At 38.9% G+C, this 17,597-nt stretch overlaps 1 protein-coding gene across 1 annotated transcript; it reads right to left on the reverse strand.

Annotated features, from left to right (window-relative positions):
• Positions 1–5,870: 5,870 nt before the first annotated feature.
• Positions 5,871–13,277, reverse strand: LOC103150261 (tripartite motif-containing protein 14). The gene is made up of 7 exons (XM_007569802.2): positions 12,970–13,277; positions 10,883–11,772; positions 10,389–10,484; positions 7,610–7,858; positions 7,503–7,525; positions 7,089–7,243; positions 5,871–6,688 (listed from the first exon to the last, which is right to left on the reverse strand). The coding sequence occupies exons 1-7, from the start codon at positions 13,217–13,219 to the stop codon at positions 6,144–6,146; spliced, it is 2,208 nt and encodes a 735-aa protein (XP_007569864.1). The 5' UTR covers positions 13,220–13,277; the 3' UTR covers positions 5,871–6,143.
• Positions 13,278–17,597: the final 4,320 nt, after the last annotated feature.

A 17,597-nucleotide genomic window follows, 5' to 3' on the forward strand; every position in this document is an offset into this window, starting at 1 on the left:
AAGAAAAGGTTTTTCTCCCATTCCTGGAACAACCAGAAGTGCAGATGGGATGGATATATTCTGTAATGGTTGTTATGGCCTGGTCACCAAAGTTGCTTTGTTTTGGATATTCTTTATTTTGACTAAACTTACCAAGTCACTGCATGTTGGCAAAATAAATGTGGGTCCTCGTCCTTCTTTGCTTTTCACATTTCCAGTTGTCTAACAGGTTGATTTGTGAAAAATAATTATTATGTAATTTTGAGCATTTGCCTTGCTACTGTTTAGTTTGGAAATAATAAGTATGAGATAAACAAATCTGGAATAAAAGATTAATTCAACAAGTGGAAGCACACAAATAATTGTAATCACCTGATTAAAAAAATACTCTGACAGAGTATTAAGGCCACACTAATTAAATAAAAACATATAAATAAAATTACATGAATTAAGTCATAATATCATAAGACTAAAATCATGGTATTATGAGAATTGTCATATTATTATGACTTTATTCTTGTAATATTATGCATTTATTCTTATATTATTTCAACTTTATTATCATATTATTTTGACTTTATTCTCATACAACTATTCTCTTAATATTATGATTATATTTTGTAAAACTGCAACGTTATTCTCATATTATTTCATCTTCATTCTCATAATTTAGTTCTTTTATTTGTTCTTGGCATTAAACAGGGTTTTTTACACTCTGTCGTAACAAACCCCTGCAGATGTGTGAAAAATTGTATTTGTCAACTCCTATTTTATCTTTGCAACCATGGCTCTTGCATGACTGAGATAAGGTGGAAATAATTTGCTGGTAGCTGCACATAAACCAACAATAGGCCCATCTCTTCTTTCTATTGGACGGTGCCAGGTCTGGCAGGTGACCGGGTCAGATATCTGAGACTCATAGCTCACCTGAGCTCACCAGCTGTTGTCATGACAACACACAACACGGCAACACTGGTGCACGCTGATGCTGTCGCAGCCTATGGGCACACTTGCATAGAAAATAATGTCTTGAAAGAAATCTTTCCCCACAATTCGAGGTCCCTGGAAAACTCCAGAGCAGCCGTGAAGTGAGACTGGAAGCTCAGAGTTTAGAAATGGAAAATCTGCCCAACCATCCCAGTCCACTGACCTGTAATGTTTCTGCATGAAATGCTACAATTACTCAGGCATCATTTGAAAGGAAAAGTTTGACTAATTTGACCTTGTAACACTACACTGTAAAACATTTAAAGGTGGTTTAACTTGAAAATGAAAGTCCACCTGCTGCCTTGAAAATGCAGTTTGAGTCGACAAGAAAACTGTTTTGGTTTTAAATCAGAAATTAAAGTTCATGAAGTTGATTTAACAACAAGAGACAAGATGTCTAAACTGTTTTTTAACTTCATTAATCTCGAATTGTGAGTTTTAACTTAATGTTGCAATTTAAACCAAATAATTATTTTACAAATCTGTCCTCACCTGGTTAAAGAGACACATTTCTCTATTATTTTACTCATGACATCAAGTTAAAATAAATAATTATTTTACTTTAGATTAATTTAAATTCTTGTTTGAACTAAATTTCTGATCTGATGATGAATTTTATTAAACATCCCAATGAATTCAGCTCAGAAACATTTAGTGTGATCAGGACATTATCCTCAAGCTTTGCTGACTGAGAATTGCATTAAAATGAACATTTGCCTTAATAAAACACCAGAGTCAGATCAACGTAACGCACTTCCATCTCAGGAGACAGAAACATGCCGCTAAGCATTCTGGGAAATAGCTCCCACTTTTTCTTCTTTCAGTTTTTTAAGTGCAAACCTAAAAACTCAGTTTATTCAACTCTTGGAGGTTTGACTAAATTAATAAAAAGTTAACAACTTACTGCTGTAAGTTTATCTTTCACAAACTCACATTTAGGTTCAAAATCTACATTTGGATAAATTTATTTGACTTAAAGAGTAAAAGATAGTAGACACAACTAAATACAGCTCAAATGTTTTAAAGTGTAGAAATGTTTCCAATATTCAGAAAAAAAGAAAAACAAAACATATTGGTAGTAAATCATTATTTGGGTAATCTGCTAAAAATATTTTGTAATATAGCTGGTTTTGGAGTACAATTAAACCATTTTTTAATATAAAAATGGCTTTGTCACCAAATAAGCTAAACTGATCATTTTCTGGAAAGATACCAAACTAAGTTAGCTAATAGCACTGAGAGAATGAGCAACAGAAGGAAAGCATAAAACATGTAAAAGATTATAACTTTGTGTTACATCTAACATTTTTGTAAGTAGATTTTAATTTAAAAATTGTATTTTTTTTTTTAAATTGTGGTTGTGGTTGTGACATAAAGTCATTCCAGGAGCCACACTTTGAACCCCCTTCCTTTAAATGGACTGGTGTCAAAGCTTTTGACATGCTGTTAAAGTTATTTACCCTCAGCAGAACATGGCCATCACGCAGTCAGGGTGAAGCAGAAGTGACTTTCTGTGTCGTTTGGAAGACGAAGCCCTGCTGTGGACCGTCTGACCCTGGTAATTTCACGCCACTCCACTTTCTTTCCAAACAGTGATTAGAGGTGAAAGCATGTAATCTAAGAGAGAGCGCTTTACAGGAAAGTCCAGTTTCAACCCACTCATTTAATCTCTTCAATATGCTACACCTGGAGACAAAAGCATTTCTATCCGCAGACAAACGGGGGTATTTCAGTGTTCAGATAACTGTATGAAATCAATATAACATTGAAACGAGGGTAGGTGACTTGTATAAAACAAATTAAAAATTAAAAATGAAGTTTTTTTTCACTATGTCCTGACAGAATAGTATCAGAAATCCTGCTAAATATGCTAATGGCTAATGTGCTAATGGTGGAGAAAACTGTTTATCCACCGACATGGGTGGCATCGCTAACTAGCCTTAGAAGTAGTGGCAAGTATGGAGAGAAAATGGACACAAAATATCTGTGCTCCATATGGCAGGCTCTGCTGATGGTGGAGAATCTATGCATTAGCATTATTAACAGCGCTAAAGCCCTCCTCCTGGTTCTGATTGGTTGTTTCTGATCAGATGGTGTATTTCTATAGCTAGCCGTTAGCACTGGGAGCTGCCTCTTACTGCTAGAGGCGGGTAGAGTACCCAAAAATTGTACTCAAGTAAAAGTAGCACTTCTTCAACATATTTTTACTCAAGTAAAAAAGTAAGAAATTACTCAAGTAAGAGTAAAAAAGTATCTGGTAAAAAGTCTACTCAAGAAATGAACCTAAATTATTTAGTATTTAAGATTTACATCATTAGGCGGACCGAAGCATAAAGCTATGTGGAAATATTGGTATTTTAAGGACAAAATGAAAATAATTTATATTAATATCAAAATCCCACAAAAGAAACATTTTTCCTAATCTTTTGGAAAAAAAAAAAACTGCAGGTGTGTGTCTGTCTGGTGACTTTTTGGTTAAAACATGTTTGTTTTCCAACAGTAGGTAGAGAACAGAGACATTTTACTCATGTAAAAGTAGTGATACTTCATAATAAAATTACTTGAGTAAAAGTAAAAAGTACACCGCAGTTTTTTCCAAAGTGTTTTCTTAAGGCATAAAAATAGGAAAACAATTTTGTAAGAAAAAATTATTCTAGGATTTTTTTTCTAAGTGATTAGTTGTAATTTTCTCCTTATACAAAGTTGTTATTTGAAAAATGCATCAGTAGTATTAGTCTAGGGGGTTACTTGATGTCACAATATTGTTTTTACCCTCAAGAGTTGACGGAAGGACCGGATATTCCTGAGTTGGTCTTTCGTCTGTCTGCCTATGGAGAATGTTCTTGCAGTTGCAGTGGGTGGCCAGTAGTTGGCAGTGTATTATATGATGTACTAGTGTCTAATTCAGTGGTCTGTGTGAATTTATATCATAAAAATTCACTAGAATGGCTTTTAGAAAGCTGTCCACTGCAGCCACTGCTATGGATGGAAAGATAAATAAAAATATCTTTTAATAAAACTTACCTACCCCAGCTTTAGCAGCTAATATTTCATCTTCTAGCCTGTATTTCTTTCACATTACCAGTTAATAGTAAAATAAAAAAAAAAAAGAACCGCAGCTACCGCAAATGCAGAGGGTAATATTAATATTATTACTACCATTTGAATGTATAATTTAGACGTATTACAGAGGGTTCATGGGGGGGACATGAGCTGATTGGAGGCTCATGGGACCTCTAATGAAGATCTTGTCTTTTCATTTAGTGATGCTTCACTGATCAGCAGAGAGGGAACATCATCTTGGACTTGTTCCTCCTGTTTCCGTCACAGCTAAGAAAAAAAAAGCTTGTGAGAGCCTGTCTGATTTTGAGAGCCGCAGGATGAGAAGGAAGAGCAGAATTTAATTAACTCTGAGTTAAAGCCCCCCGCCTTCCTCCTCTCAGACATGTCTTGCCTCCTGCTTCGTGTGCCAGCTGATGAAGGGAGGCGGGGGGAACAGAAAGCAAAAAGGTTCGTGATTACCTTTGGATCTGGTGGCTCCATGTGTGAAATTGTCAGGGTTGAATGGATCACCTGCGTGTGTGAGGAACTGAAATTATACCAAATACAAGTCTATCAGAGGAGTCATTTTGGGGTGATTAGTCGCCGGTGGTTACGATTTACCAGGCTCCATTCACCTGAGACCCGTGGTGACTCTTCATGAAGTCCTTTTCAACTCTATTACTGCAATAGGTTTGGACTCACTGTGATCCAGAAGCAGCTGCTCACAGGTAAGAGGCTTTCTGGATCTGGACCAAACATCCAGGAGGAGTTCTGGTAAATTTAGCATGGTAAAAAAAAAAAAAAAAAAAACAGCAGCCCCTTTAAAAAATGATGTGTAGGTTTTAAATTTTACCCAATTGCTAATGTTTTCCCGCAACTAGCTCAAGGAGAAGCTAGATTAGCTCCATCTTTTCACATATTGCACCATCACAACATGGTGACAGTTTCAACAAATACAGCTCTGGAAAAATCTAAGAGCCCGCTGCACTGAACCCCGTTGAAAACCTGGTGGTTATTCCACCACGGATTGATTTCTGAACTCTTCCTGAGTTAAAACATTAGTTTTGTTGATTCTAAATTAACATAAACTTGTTTTCTTTGCATTATTCCAGGTCTGAAAGAACTGTATCTTTTTTTGTTATGTTGAACCATTTCTCATTTTCTGCTAATACTAAATTTCAGAGACATGTTGACATTAGTTCATAGAATAAAAAAGCAATGTTTGTTTTACTCAAACATACATATAAAAAGTAAAATCAGAGAAACAATTTTTTTCCAGTGGCATGCAAAAAACATTTTTTGGGATAAAAGTTGCAGCTTTAGTGTTAATTCAATATTTGGAATCTGCTTTGTTCACTTCTGCTGCCGTTGCTAAAACTACAATTCTAAGTTGTAGAATTGTAGTTTTAGATTAAAAAAGAAATAAAATCAATGTCATCTTTTGCTTCTTCTTCTTCAACTTGCTGATTAGCCCGGTTCAGATGCTACCAGAGCAATCTGTGTCAATGGGAGAAAACCCAGAGGAGAGCAGTGAAGTGAGATTAAAGTCGACTGAAAGAAAAAGAAAAAAAGCCTCCAGTGGAATTGCATAAGAAGGCAGTAAGCAGGCGAGGTAAACAGTCTTACCCTACTGAATGACGTCAGCTGTGCAGAAGCCCGAATAAATGACCCACATACTTCAAGGAAAAGGACAATTTCATGTGTTCAGATCTACGACGGTCTGAGGACTTTCAGCTGGAGGCGGCGTTTGTTGTCAGTGGCGCTGCGGGGCTGCGGGGGTTTCAAAGTTAGCTCCCGCTCCAGGGAAGCACGCCACCCACACCTGTGTTTCTGTTTGAGATGTGAAGAAATGAGGGCGAGGCTTTGTGTTTGAAACGGGCATTTTATTCCACAGGAGCTCAGCATGAAGAAGAAGGAAAACAAATTATGTTTAGCTTGCCTTTCATTTAAAATCTTTAAAAAACTTTATCATTAGTGGGAATATTACATAAACTCTATTACCGTGATACAGTTCCAGTGTTAAATCATCTAAGAATGTTTCAGGCTCAGCAGAATATAAAAACAAACCTAACGGTATCAAGTATTTTCATGGAAAGAAGGCACAGGCTGTCAGAAATGTAAAAGTTTAAACAGGTTTATGAGTGGAACAGGTCACAGACAGTCAGGTGGGTTTTGGACACGGAGAGAGCCGGGTACAGAGGCTCACAAAAGCTGTGCTTGTAAGAATGCAATAAAGCAAGACTGCCCCCTGGTGTCGCATCAAAGAACGACAGGCTGCCCTCCTCGAAGTCCAGGAACACTCCCACCCGCTGCAGGCCGTCGGCCCTCACCGCGGCCGTCTCCTTGTTGTGCAGAGCCTCCAGCTTCCTCTTGTCGCAGGCCAGGCACCAGGAGTAGCTGTTGCAGCCCAGACGGGAGCCGTCCTTCTGGCCCTTCCTTTCGATCTGAGCCGTGCTCAGGCCCACCTTCCAGCGCCCGTCGTCCACCGACACCGACACCTCCCAGTACCAGCGGCCGCCCTGCAGCGGGGAAGACGCCAGGACTTGTGGGAAGGAGCTGAAGCGCGCCTGGTGGTCGGCGTAGGCCTGCGGGGATTCGCTGTACGCCACCTTCCTGTTCGCTTCGGACAGCTGCAGCTTGGGATGAGCCGTGTCCGCGTCCAGGGCAGGAACGGTGCCGTCTGGACGCAGGGAGAAGACGCTCCGTTATCAAACTACATTTTTATTTGTTTTAACATTCATCTGTCTGTGATGTTGTGAAGCATTTTGGCCAGCTGAGGCTGTTATAAATGTGCTATAAATTAAATTGCTCTTCAAAAAATATTAACCATCATAACAGAAATGATCAAACTCATTTTAATTTATGCGATAATGACTAGTTTACTAACATTTGTTGACTATTTTTGGATCAGCTGATTAATAAAAGGTGCTTAATAGGTGATTTTCTTTTGTACTGAAACGTATGCCGCTTGAGGAGTTTTTGGTAGAATTAGTAATCTATTCATCATGATTAACTGACTCAGTGCTGCTTCCTAAGCTGAAATGACGAGCATGGAGGATGCGGCGTGAAGCGTTTCTTACACAGCAGCCTGTAGAGGTCTCGGTCTTTCCCCGGCATGGTGATGACGACGGCGTCCAGACGTTTCTCCGTCCACCTCTGCAGGCAGCTCAGTCGGCCGCGGTCCACTTCCTCCGGAGGCGCAAACTGACCGGCACAGTTCCCCACCTCACTGGTGCTGGAGAGGAAGAGCAGAGTCAGAGTCAAACTACTGGATTCATGGCTCCCAAACAAATAAAGATGAATACTGGTGTTTGATGAGTTCAAGGAAAAACAAGTTTTATAATCACACTGTTTGGACGTTTAACTAAGAAGAAGGAGCGTTTTTGCAAATGCATGTAATATCACACAGATTGTACTTAAAGCTCTGGGAAAAATTAAGAGATCAAAATGATCTCCATTAAAATGCAAGAAAAAGCAGAAGTTAAATTACTTACAGCTGAGAAATCCTGCTGTACTCCTGAAAAGTGGAGAAGAAGAAGATATTTCTGTTTTACTCTATAATAAAGAGGCTGTATATCTAACGGAGAGAGCTCCAGCTGACCATTATGAACGCCTGGTCCTGGACGCGCGTGTCGGCCCTGGCGTCGGCCAGACCCTCCAGGACGTGGAGGCCATTTTGGATGGACTGCAGCGAGCCCTGAAGCAGGCAGAGCTTCTTCTCCAGACCGCCCAGGACCCGACTCTCCTCCTCCTTCACACAGCGGAGAGCCGTCTGCTCCTCCTGGTCCAACGCCTCTCTGATGGCGCCGTACTGCTGCTTCACTCCGTCCAGCGCTTCGGTTAGAACCGCCTGGAGGCGAAAGGAGAGCAGCGTCAGGATGTTACTGTGCAGTACAATCAGACGACCAGAGTGAAAGAATGACACTAGCTGCAATTATTTCACAGGGTTTGTACAATTTTTCAAGCATTTTCAAGGTAAGTTTTCAATTTTTTCCACTATTATATGACATCATTTGTTGCTGTTGTCGAGAAAAGTCGAGCTCATCCCACTTCCCCATGCTGGAGATTTTAGTTTAATAATAACAATAAATAAAGTTATCTTTAAAACTGATTACACAGGTGACATCAAGACCCAACAGTAGAGTCAGATGGTAATAAAATTAATCTGGTTGTGTGTGTTGTTATTGTGTCTTGCTTTAATTCTACTTTTTTCTATTTAATCATAAAAAATCATAGTCAGGCAGAAAGTTATGAAACAGGAAGAGCAGGTTTCCTGGAGAAAGAGGAAGTTTCCAGCCTGCAGTGATTAAAAATAGTTCAGGCTGCTCATTCAGGGCATTAAAGGTTTAAAGAATAAAATCTAAACATTTTGAGTAATTGGATAAAACCCAGAGTAAAATACTTGAATTAATAATGATAACTTATGATTAAAACAATAATTAATATTGGTTTAGCCAGTGGTTGATGTTTGATTATAAGAATATTTAACACTTACTCTTATACTTATGGAAGTACTTACAGGTACAACAAGTAACTGTAACTTTGGTATCAAATAATTAGAATAATTGATTATTCTTGGTTTCTTTTCAGAAATGTCTGTAATAACACATTGTGATTATAAGAGTAACTGATAAGTAATGGTTATTATAATATTATAAGTGAATGCTAAACCAGATAAACTAAAAGGTTATAAATGTGATTTTGACATTGAACTGGAAATGGTGTAAAATGTGTAACTGTAACTAAAGGTCACTGATGTTGTGTTGGAGGTAGATGGTAGGTGAAAGGTCAGGGGAAAAGAGGAACTGATGGGAGAGCGGAGGTGACTAAGGCCTTATTGCTAAACTTAAAACTTACCTAAGAAAAGGTTGGACACAAGAGAGCTGTTGAGCAACTCGGGGACATTAGAACAGACATCAGGTCATGTCCAAAGCAGTCAGCCAATGAAACAGGCACAGCAACAAAGCTAGCCAATGCAAATGCACCAAAAGGGTGGATAAACCCTTTATAAGGTTGGTGCAAAAGAGGAATCGTTGGTTGGATCCTTCAGGCAGCTTCGAGCCAAGATCGAGATGGACAAAGAACTCTGAAGCTGAAGAAGAGCCGGAGCCACAGAGCCGAAGACTGTTCTGCACATGGGGACCAACCCGTTAGCCTCGCAACATGTGGCTTCAAATTGCACTTCTCTCACCAGCTGGGTTTGGGACCCCAAAGACAAAGAAAAAGACCAAGGCAAAGATGAAGATAAAGACAAAGAGGAAGAACTGGGTTGTCCCTTCCATGAGACCAGCTCATCTACATCTCCAAGGACCAGAAAGATCGTGAGACGAGGAGAAAGGAGCTACAGAGCTGCAAGACAAGAAGCTGAGGACCGCTACGGACAAGAGGAAGTCACCCTGAGGCCCGAGATCTGCCGCTCTGACTCAGTACTCTTCCTGTACTGGGAGCCTCCTACTGCTGCAGCAACGTCTTTTTCATCATCAGGCCAGTTCTGGGGTTCAAAATGCCAAACTCCATTCATCTCTCTCAAAGTTTTCCCTTTTTAGTTCACAGTGTCAGCATTAGGGAAAGATGGACCAGATTATTGATTTTACTTATTTGATTATTTCTGCTACTGATTTAAGCTGTACTGACCCTTGCAAAACTGCCTTACTAATAAAATAATTAGCATCAAGAAAATCTAAAAAATGTTGTGGACATTCAGTTAATGAGTCACCTTAAAGTTCTTTGATGGTTGTAAAATAGCTATGAAGTTTGATTCTGGGAGGAGAAAGTGGAAAATGTTTTATAGGTTGCTTTTAGCCAAAACTAAAACAACACCCTTGGGACATCTGGATGAAGGTCGTCAGAAACCAGGCTAGTCTTTCTCGCACCCAGCTTAAACAGAGTTTACTTCAGTTCTGGGTAGGGTAAATCTCGGCAGATTTAGGAAACTCAATTCACCCGTTAGACGGAGAGCTGGTAGCACATCTCCCTCCTCTCAGAAGAGGAAGTAGAGAGAGAGAAGGGGGGGGGGGATGTTGCGCAACAACACTGTCATTATTATTATGCATTCTACAGGAGCAACAAAGTAAACTAAAATATTACAAGATTTTATGTTTTGAAATGTCTCGTACACACTGGTCTGAGAACAAAACACTAATTTTACAAAAAATACATTCTCCCAATTTTAATAATGTGAAATTGAAGCATTTTCAAGGATTGGTCTCATAAAGAGCAGCAGATAGACCTAAGTGTATTAATTTAAATAGTTTATTAAACAAATGGGTTCAGGAATTTTAGCCAGACAAAGCAAACAGACTACAGTTTGGTTTAAACTGCTGAAAGAATATTAAGATCTTTATGCGAAGGATAAATTAGTAAAATTAGTTTCCTCTTACTGTGAAAGTCTCTTTCTTCTCTGTGAGTTCAGTCACTCTGTTCTTCACTTGCTGTTCAGCCTCCTGCAGCTGTTTGATTTCTTCTTTCAGGTTTGCCTGGAAAAATCACAGCAAACATAAAAAACACCAACCAAGAGTTCATGACAGCATTCATCTCGTTTCCCTCAGTGTGTTATAAGCCTGGCGGGCCACCAGGCCTTATTTATGCCCCCACCAGGCTTAGCATTGCTTATTCATTTAAGTCTTTTGAAAATGTTTGCATGTTTTAAGACTTTATAGTTGGTGTTCAGGTATTAATCTTCAATCTTTCAATAACACATAATGATATTTTCAAATTATCTGCCAACTTTACACATTTTTTTTAACTCAACAACACGACGGGCCGCTGGATGAATGACTGTCCAGGCACCAACCACCGGGTTTAGCAGGTTTTCTGGGGGAAACCTTGAGCACCTTGTTCTGGAGAACATGGGTAAAAGATGCATTTTTCTCACCCTGAGCTCCTTCTCCGCCTCCCTGATGCTGATGCAGGCATGGTCGCGGTGCGAGCCGATCACGGTGCACACGGTGCACACGCACGCCGCGCACTGCCTGCAGTAGATCCGGTTGATCTCCTGGTGCTCCTGGCACCTCCAGAGGGAAATGTCCTCCATGGGGGAAACCAGCGTGTGGTTCTGGAAGACGGGCGACTCCAGGTGAGGACGGAGGTGCTCCGTACACATGGACGCCCCACACACCAGGCAGGTCTTCACAGCCTGCTGGTGCCCCGTTTTAGGGCAGTAATGACACGGGACCGGGCTGCTGTTTGACCTCTCTGGTCTGAGGAAGAGGCCCAAACGGTTGGAGGAGGCAGAAGTGGACATCAGAGGCGTCTTGCTGACTGGAGCTGATTTGTTCCCTGGACTCAAACTCTCAGGGCAGGCTTCAGCGCTTCCAGGAGAGGCGGGTTTCTTTGGTGAAGTGGGAATTCCTGTCGCGTCTTTCCTGGGGGTTGCAATAAGAGGAGCGTCGCAGAGATCTACTTCACTGGAGCTGTCGGAATCATCCGCTGACTTTTGAGACCAATCACTTTCGGCTGGCCTCCTGTCAGAGTTCTCTGTGAGGGATTTGCCGTCACCACTCGCAGACGGTGTGGGTTCTGGGTTGATTGGTTGTGTGGACGTCTCCACATCAGCTGGATCTTCAGGTTGATCTGAGAAGGAGACGGTGGGAGTCTCAGCAGTTCTGGACCGGTCATTGGTAGACTCCACAGCGGTTCGCTTTGCCACATGTTCCTCTGAAATGGGCGTGGTGGCCTTCCTCTTCCCAAGGAGCCGGCTGGTCAGCGTGGGTCTTCTCGAGTCCGACGCCGACGTACTTTGTTCGCTTTGACTGGATGATGTCGCTGCACCAAACACAAAGCAAGCAGGACAACAATGATGAGGAGGAGGCTGAATTAACACAAGGATTGGTCAAAATTCAGCCGAGTTGCAGAGATTGGTCAAAAAAAAAAAAAAAAAAAATCAGATTTGCAAAAAAAAAGTTACGATGACTGGTGAATATGGGAAGTTTATGCACAATTTTGCAAATGATGAGTGAATTTGCACTAATAGTTATGATAGCAATTAAAATGTTTCACTTTTTTATCCAGAATAAATATTCTGAAAAGGGGTGCAGGTTGGAGTCCACTGTGCTACACAAATAAAATTTGACTGATTGATTGATTGATTTATTGCATTCTAGGTCATGAGACAGCCTCCTGATCAAAGGCCTGACTTTGAGTAGGCCATCCCCAAGTCCTTTGAACCACTCATTGGTGGACTTCTAGTGAGCTTTGGATTATTTATCTGATGCATAATCTAAGTATGGTTGAGTTCAAGGTCACAAACTGATGTTGCAATTCTTCAGAGTTCTTGTGCCTGTGATTATTTACCAAGCAAAAAAATCAATACGGGATTTTCGTTCGAACTGAATCATTAAAGTCAAAAGTTGAACTTTTCTACCACTTTCAGACTCAATTCATGCTATTGCAAATAAAGATCAATCTGTGTTAATTGATTGATCAACAGATTGATTAGCACAGATTCAATCTTCCAAAAAATTTGAAAAGCGATGTGAAGGATTTTACTATTTTCAGTAATCTCACTTCCCCCGACATGGTTAGTTTTTTTTTTATTATTATTCAAATTTACACCATGCAATTTCAGGGGTTTTTCTTCCAAATTCAAATTCAAATAAAAAAATACTTTATCAATCCCAAAGGGAAATTAAACTATAAATTATAATTAAACTATGAAGCACCTTTTCACGTAGAAATGCTTCGATTTGTTTGTTTCTTCTGGTCAGGATCTCCAGTCAACACGAACAGAACCGCATTTAGCTTTTTAATGTTAAGCTGCGGAGGAATGCTTCCCTATAAGCTGGTAATAAGAATGTTTTGGCAGTCCTTAAACCTTGGTTAATAGCATTCTATGACCGGAAGACATCCAACGTTAGCTAGGTTAGCTTCTTCTAGTTACCTGTAAACCGTAACATATTGTAAATATTAGGTTACTTTATGTGCGTGTTGTCCAGTTACCAGTCAAAGACGTATCCGGCTTACCTGCGGTGCTCCGTGGACGTGGCTGTCGACTCGGTGTAGGCGACCGTATGAAACTCTTATCAAACGGAAGGGTCTGGTATACAACTTTACACCTGGACTCAGGACAGTGGAAAGGTCCGGACGGGCTAACGCTCCACAAATCTCCAATACATCTTCGGCAGAACCGGTGGTTGCATTTCAGGGTGACGGGATTTTGGGTCATAACATCGCAGAGAAGGCACCTCGCTGGTGTATCGAGAGCTGCCCCCATTTTGGTTTGGCTAATGATCAATTTCTGTTTCCGCGATGACAGGAACTTGGAGGCGGAGCCAAATTTTGAATCCCGCTCTCCCTGGAAACGAGTCTTAAAGGTACAGTACACATTAGAGCGAACGACATCTGAAACCGCTCATTCTGAAACCTTTTCAACATAATAATAATAATAATAATAATAATAATAATAATAATAATAATAATAATAATAATAATAATAATAATAATAATAATAATAANCAACAATAATAATAATAATAATAATAATAATAATAATAATAATAATAATAATAATAATAATAATAAATTATATAAATTAACGATGAATACTTGACGTTAAGCTGAAAAAAGCAGCATACTTCTTCCATAATACGGACATACGTCATGATACCAGGAAAACAATAGTTTGTGCTGAACGGCTATCAAGCTCTAGGGTTGTTATTTCTTTGGCGGCATCTGGTGGTCAAACATAGGAAGAGCAAGTTGAATTGGCTTCTTTATTATGACTGCGACAGAGTTCGGCAAGATCTTTTATTTTATATGCTGTGTGGTCATATAAAATATGACTGAATATGACCAGATCTTGCCGAACTCTGTCGGCACTTTGAATATGTGTTTGTAGTGGTGAAAAAATAATGTTTTTTAAATTTGGTTGATGAATAATGTAGGATGCGTTCTTTTGAACGCATCCTATGGTGTCCTCTGCCAGTGACCTTTGGACATTTAAACACAACTATAAAATACTAAAAAGCATCAATATATAAGATAATCTTATAATAGTTTGAATTTATGCTTGTATTATGAGGTCCCTTCCTTTGTGTATATATGTGAAAAGGTATATTGTGTATTGTAACTTGTGTGTAGGATGTATTTTTTATGCATGTATATTGCCTGGGGAAAAAAGGGCTTACAACCTGGTAAAATAACAAAACACATATAACACAAGTAAGGTTTTTCTTTGAGACGATTTCTGCATAATAACTGATACATCAAGTTATGAGAAGAATACAGTATATAGGGTAAAATAAATACATAGATTGCTTTATTTCTTCCTTTTTCTGAGGATAATTTAGACAAACTCGAAGGCTGATTTTAGAGATGAATGGACTGTTGGATGCAAATGATTGTGAGTTGCACATGCATTTTAGTAAATTAGAATAATCTACTTTTAGTGTATTTTTAAGTTTACGAGAGGAGAAGGATTTGAAACACTCCCAGAGGGATGAGCTCTGTCTTATCATCTTCATACAGGCTTTTCAACCCCATTTTAGTGCCTTAAATGCAAGCAAAGTTGTCCTGCAACATGTAGTCTGTATCAGATTTCCTGTGCTCAGAAGAGAGTTTTATAAAGAGGCAGATTTAATTTTCCAGCTGCAGCTGGCACCTGCATGTTCTACCAAATGAAGTAATACCTGGTTTGGTGACCATGGTGTCACTGTATTTGAAACACACCTGACTTAAAGAGGATAGAGATGAAGCTACTGAAACAACCTGGGATTGCTTTGGCCTAACCCATTCCTCCCAGTTCACTCAATTGTCTGTTCGACTGAAGAGTCCATGTGCCATAAATTTTACCATCTGTACCTGCCTTCTGGGTCCACCTGGACTCTGTTGATGTCCACTTGCTGCCCAGACTTTTGTGACTATCCTGACTGTTTTTGACAGGAAAAAAATAGTATTTTCAGTCAGACGGTGGCGTCAAACATACGAAATAAAAGAAAAGGAAAGATTAAGTTATTAGCAGACGAAGAAAACCACAAAGTCATTGTTTTAAGAAACGTAATATGGCAACAGGTTCTCAGTTTTACCATTGAGGATAGTTTCTCTGAGGCAGGATGCAAAAGTTACTTTGATATTTTGGTGTGGAATCACTTTATTGTTTGTTTTCTGTTGTCTTTTTCTTCTTTTCCTCCAAGTAGACATTGTATAATAATCCAGGTCATTATCACCCTGTTAGCAACAGAATGGAAACTGTATGTTTTGGAGTAGAAAGCAATTGTTTAGCTAAGCAAAACAATGTGGAGGTGTCAGTTTAAATAACTCTCGTCATTAAGAAGCTGCCATTTCCAAAACTTTTCCCACACTCAGAAAATCTGCAACCTGAAAAATAAACTATCACTGTCATAGAAGTAAAGTTTATACACAGCATTTATAATGAAGTTTATTATAAAATATATTTTAAAAGAGGCGATAATAAAAGCTATGAACAGAAAATGTAGTTTTGGGTGATGAGAACACACCAGCAGTTCATTTAGAGAAGAGATTAACTTTTTAAAGCCTGAGTTAAAACTCAAAAATATAATGTATCCATGGGAGAATTACCTTCAGAAACCTTTTCCATTTACTTATACTTTATTAATTAAACTGTAAAACCGCCTCACAGGGTCATTTAATTTGTCAAATTAAACCCTTGTAGTTTCCAGGTGAAATCATATCTTACTCACAGTACTAAAATTAACAGCATTAATTTAAGCTGTCCTTCATCCCAACTCTAAATTAACTGAAATATTTCTTTTTTTTAATTTTTTTTTGGCCAAAGCTTAAACTCCTAAATTGGAAGAGAAGTAAAACTGAGGCTGCATTGCCAGTCATGCTGTTGTTTCCCTTTAAAACGTTTAGTAGGAATAAGATTAATTGAGGTATTCTCCTCTTAGCATGCTAGTCGTAATGGTGGCTTAAACACATGACCTGTGACATCCAAAGTAAGATTAAATTTACTTATGAATGAGACGTTAATCTTTCATAATCTCTTTGGCTTTAAACCTGAAGCTTAGGGTCAAACTGGTCATTTATGCCTCCTGTGACTTATTTTGAAGTTGGTAGCTAACAGCAGCTCCCGCCCCACGGTTACCAACGGCAACAGAAAAAGGGAGCTGTCAGTTACTGGTTGCTATGGTGACCACCAACTGTCAAGAGCAGCACAGCAGAGCTTATATACCAGTCAGGAGAAAAAACTTTTTGACTAAACAAAATGAATTTGAAGAATAACTAAACCAATTTTGACTATAATACTGCTAAAATAAAACTCTGTTTTATTTTCAGTGGATGATAAATAGTGAACAACTAAAAAAAACCTGCAGTTTATGTTGGGATCTGGATTATGCTACAGAAATGAAAGCCATTGCAACTCTCCTTAAAATAAATACTCTATTTTTGTACTTTTATCTTAATTACTTCTTGCCAATTCAATAAAAAAATTATTTAACATTCTCTTTGTATAAACTATAACTTTTTAACTGCTTTCTTGTGCTCCTTCTGTTTTTCCCATTAAAATTTATGCATCAAATTGTTCCTAAAACATAAACACTGTCATCAGTTCTTATGCAATTATTACTCTGAATGAAGTTTCACGCTCACAATAATGTTAAAGTAACTTCTATTATGAGTGATAAGAATGTACAATGCATTAATGGAGGGATCTACTCCTTTCTGCTTATTCACTCCTTCCTGGCTGTCGTTGCCTGGACTGAGAGCGATGTCGTCCTCCAGATGGCAGAAGATTAAAAAGCACGTGGGAGGGATTTCTCACAATACTGATGGCTTTCTTTCTGCTCATTGTCGCTGTTGGGCAGAAATCTCATAGCTCCAATTTTAGTCATTTTTATTTTTAGAGAATGAAGTCTGCTGATCACCCTTCACTTCTCTGCATGGTTGTGTTGATTGTCATAGTCAAGAAACAGTCTGGAGACTAAACTATGTGATTTTTGTATTTCCTCAAAAAATACATGTTTTAAGATAAAGCGTTTCTATTCAATAGCATCGATGCTGGTTGTTAAACTTGGGGGAACCTTTTTGCCAACATCCTCTTCAGAGTTTTCATGTTATTTCAGCTATAGCAATATTTTCTCTGCTGAGTCTTTTTTGCCATGTATTGAGTGCTATCTGTTACCACAATAAATAAATTAATATTATCCCTGGTAAATGTGTGTTAATATAAGTTTGTATTAATCCAGAAAAATCATCTCTCCCTGAAAAAGAAAAATCCAACCATTTAATTTGAGTTCTCTGGGGCTTTCGATGCTCATAGCGTCACCGATTCTCCTCCATACTTCACAAAATATTCACATTGTGTGTCATACCACAACTACATTGGGTGAGTTTGCAAAGGCTATGTCCACAATATCTCCGCCACATTGTGTGAAGATGAATACATCCGCATAAGAACGCAGGCGATCATCGTTTTAAACATGCCAGACCCATAGAGGGCAGTGTAGTGCAAAGCTAAAACCTCAACCAATCAGAATCCTGCAAAACAATCACAACTTCCTGTTAGGAATCAAATATGGCACTAGGAGGCTCATTCATGTAGGTTGAACTACTTTTAAGTAGTCTATTAGAATATAAAGGTAATGAAGCACAATAAATTATGTCAAAGC

The sequence above is a fragment of the Poecilia formosa genome, unplaced genomic scaffold (assembly GCF_000485575.1).
Source record: "Poecilia formosa unplaced genomic scaffold, Poecilia_formosa-5.1.2 Scaffold246, whole genome shotgun sequence".
NCBI classification, from domain to species: domain Eukaryota; kingdom Metazoa; phylum Chordata; class Actinopteri; order Cyprinodontiformes; family Poeciliidae; genus Poecilia; species Poecilia formosa.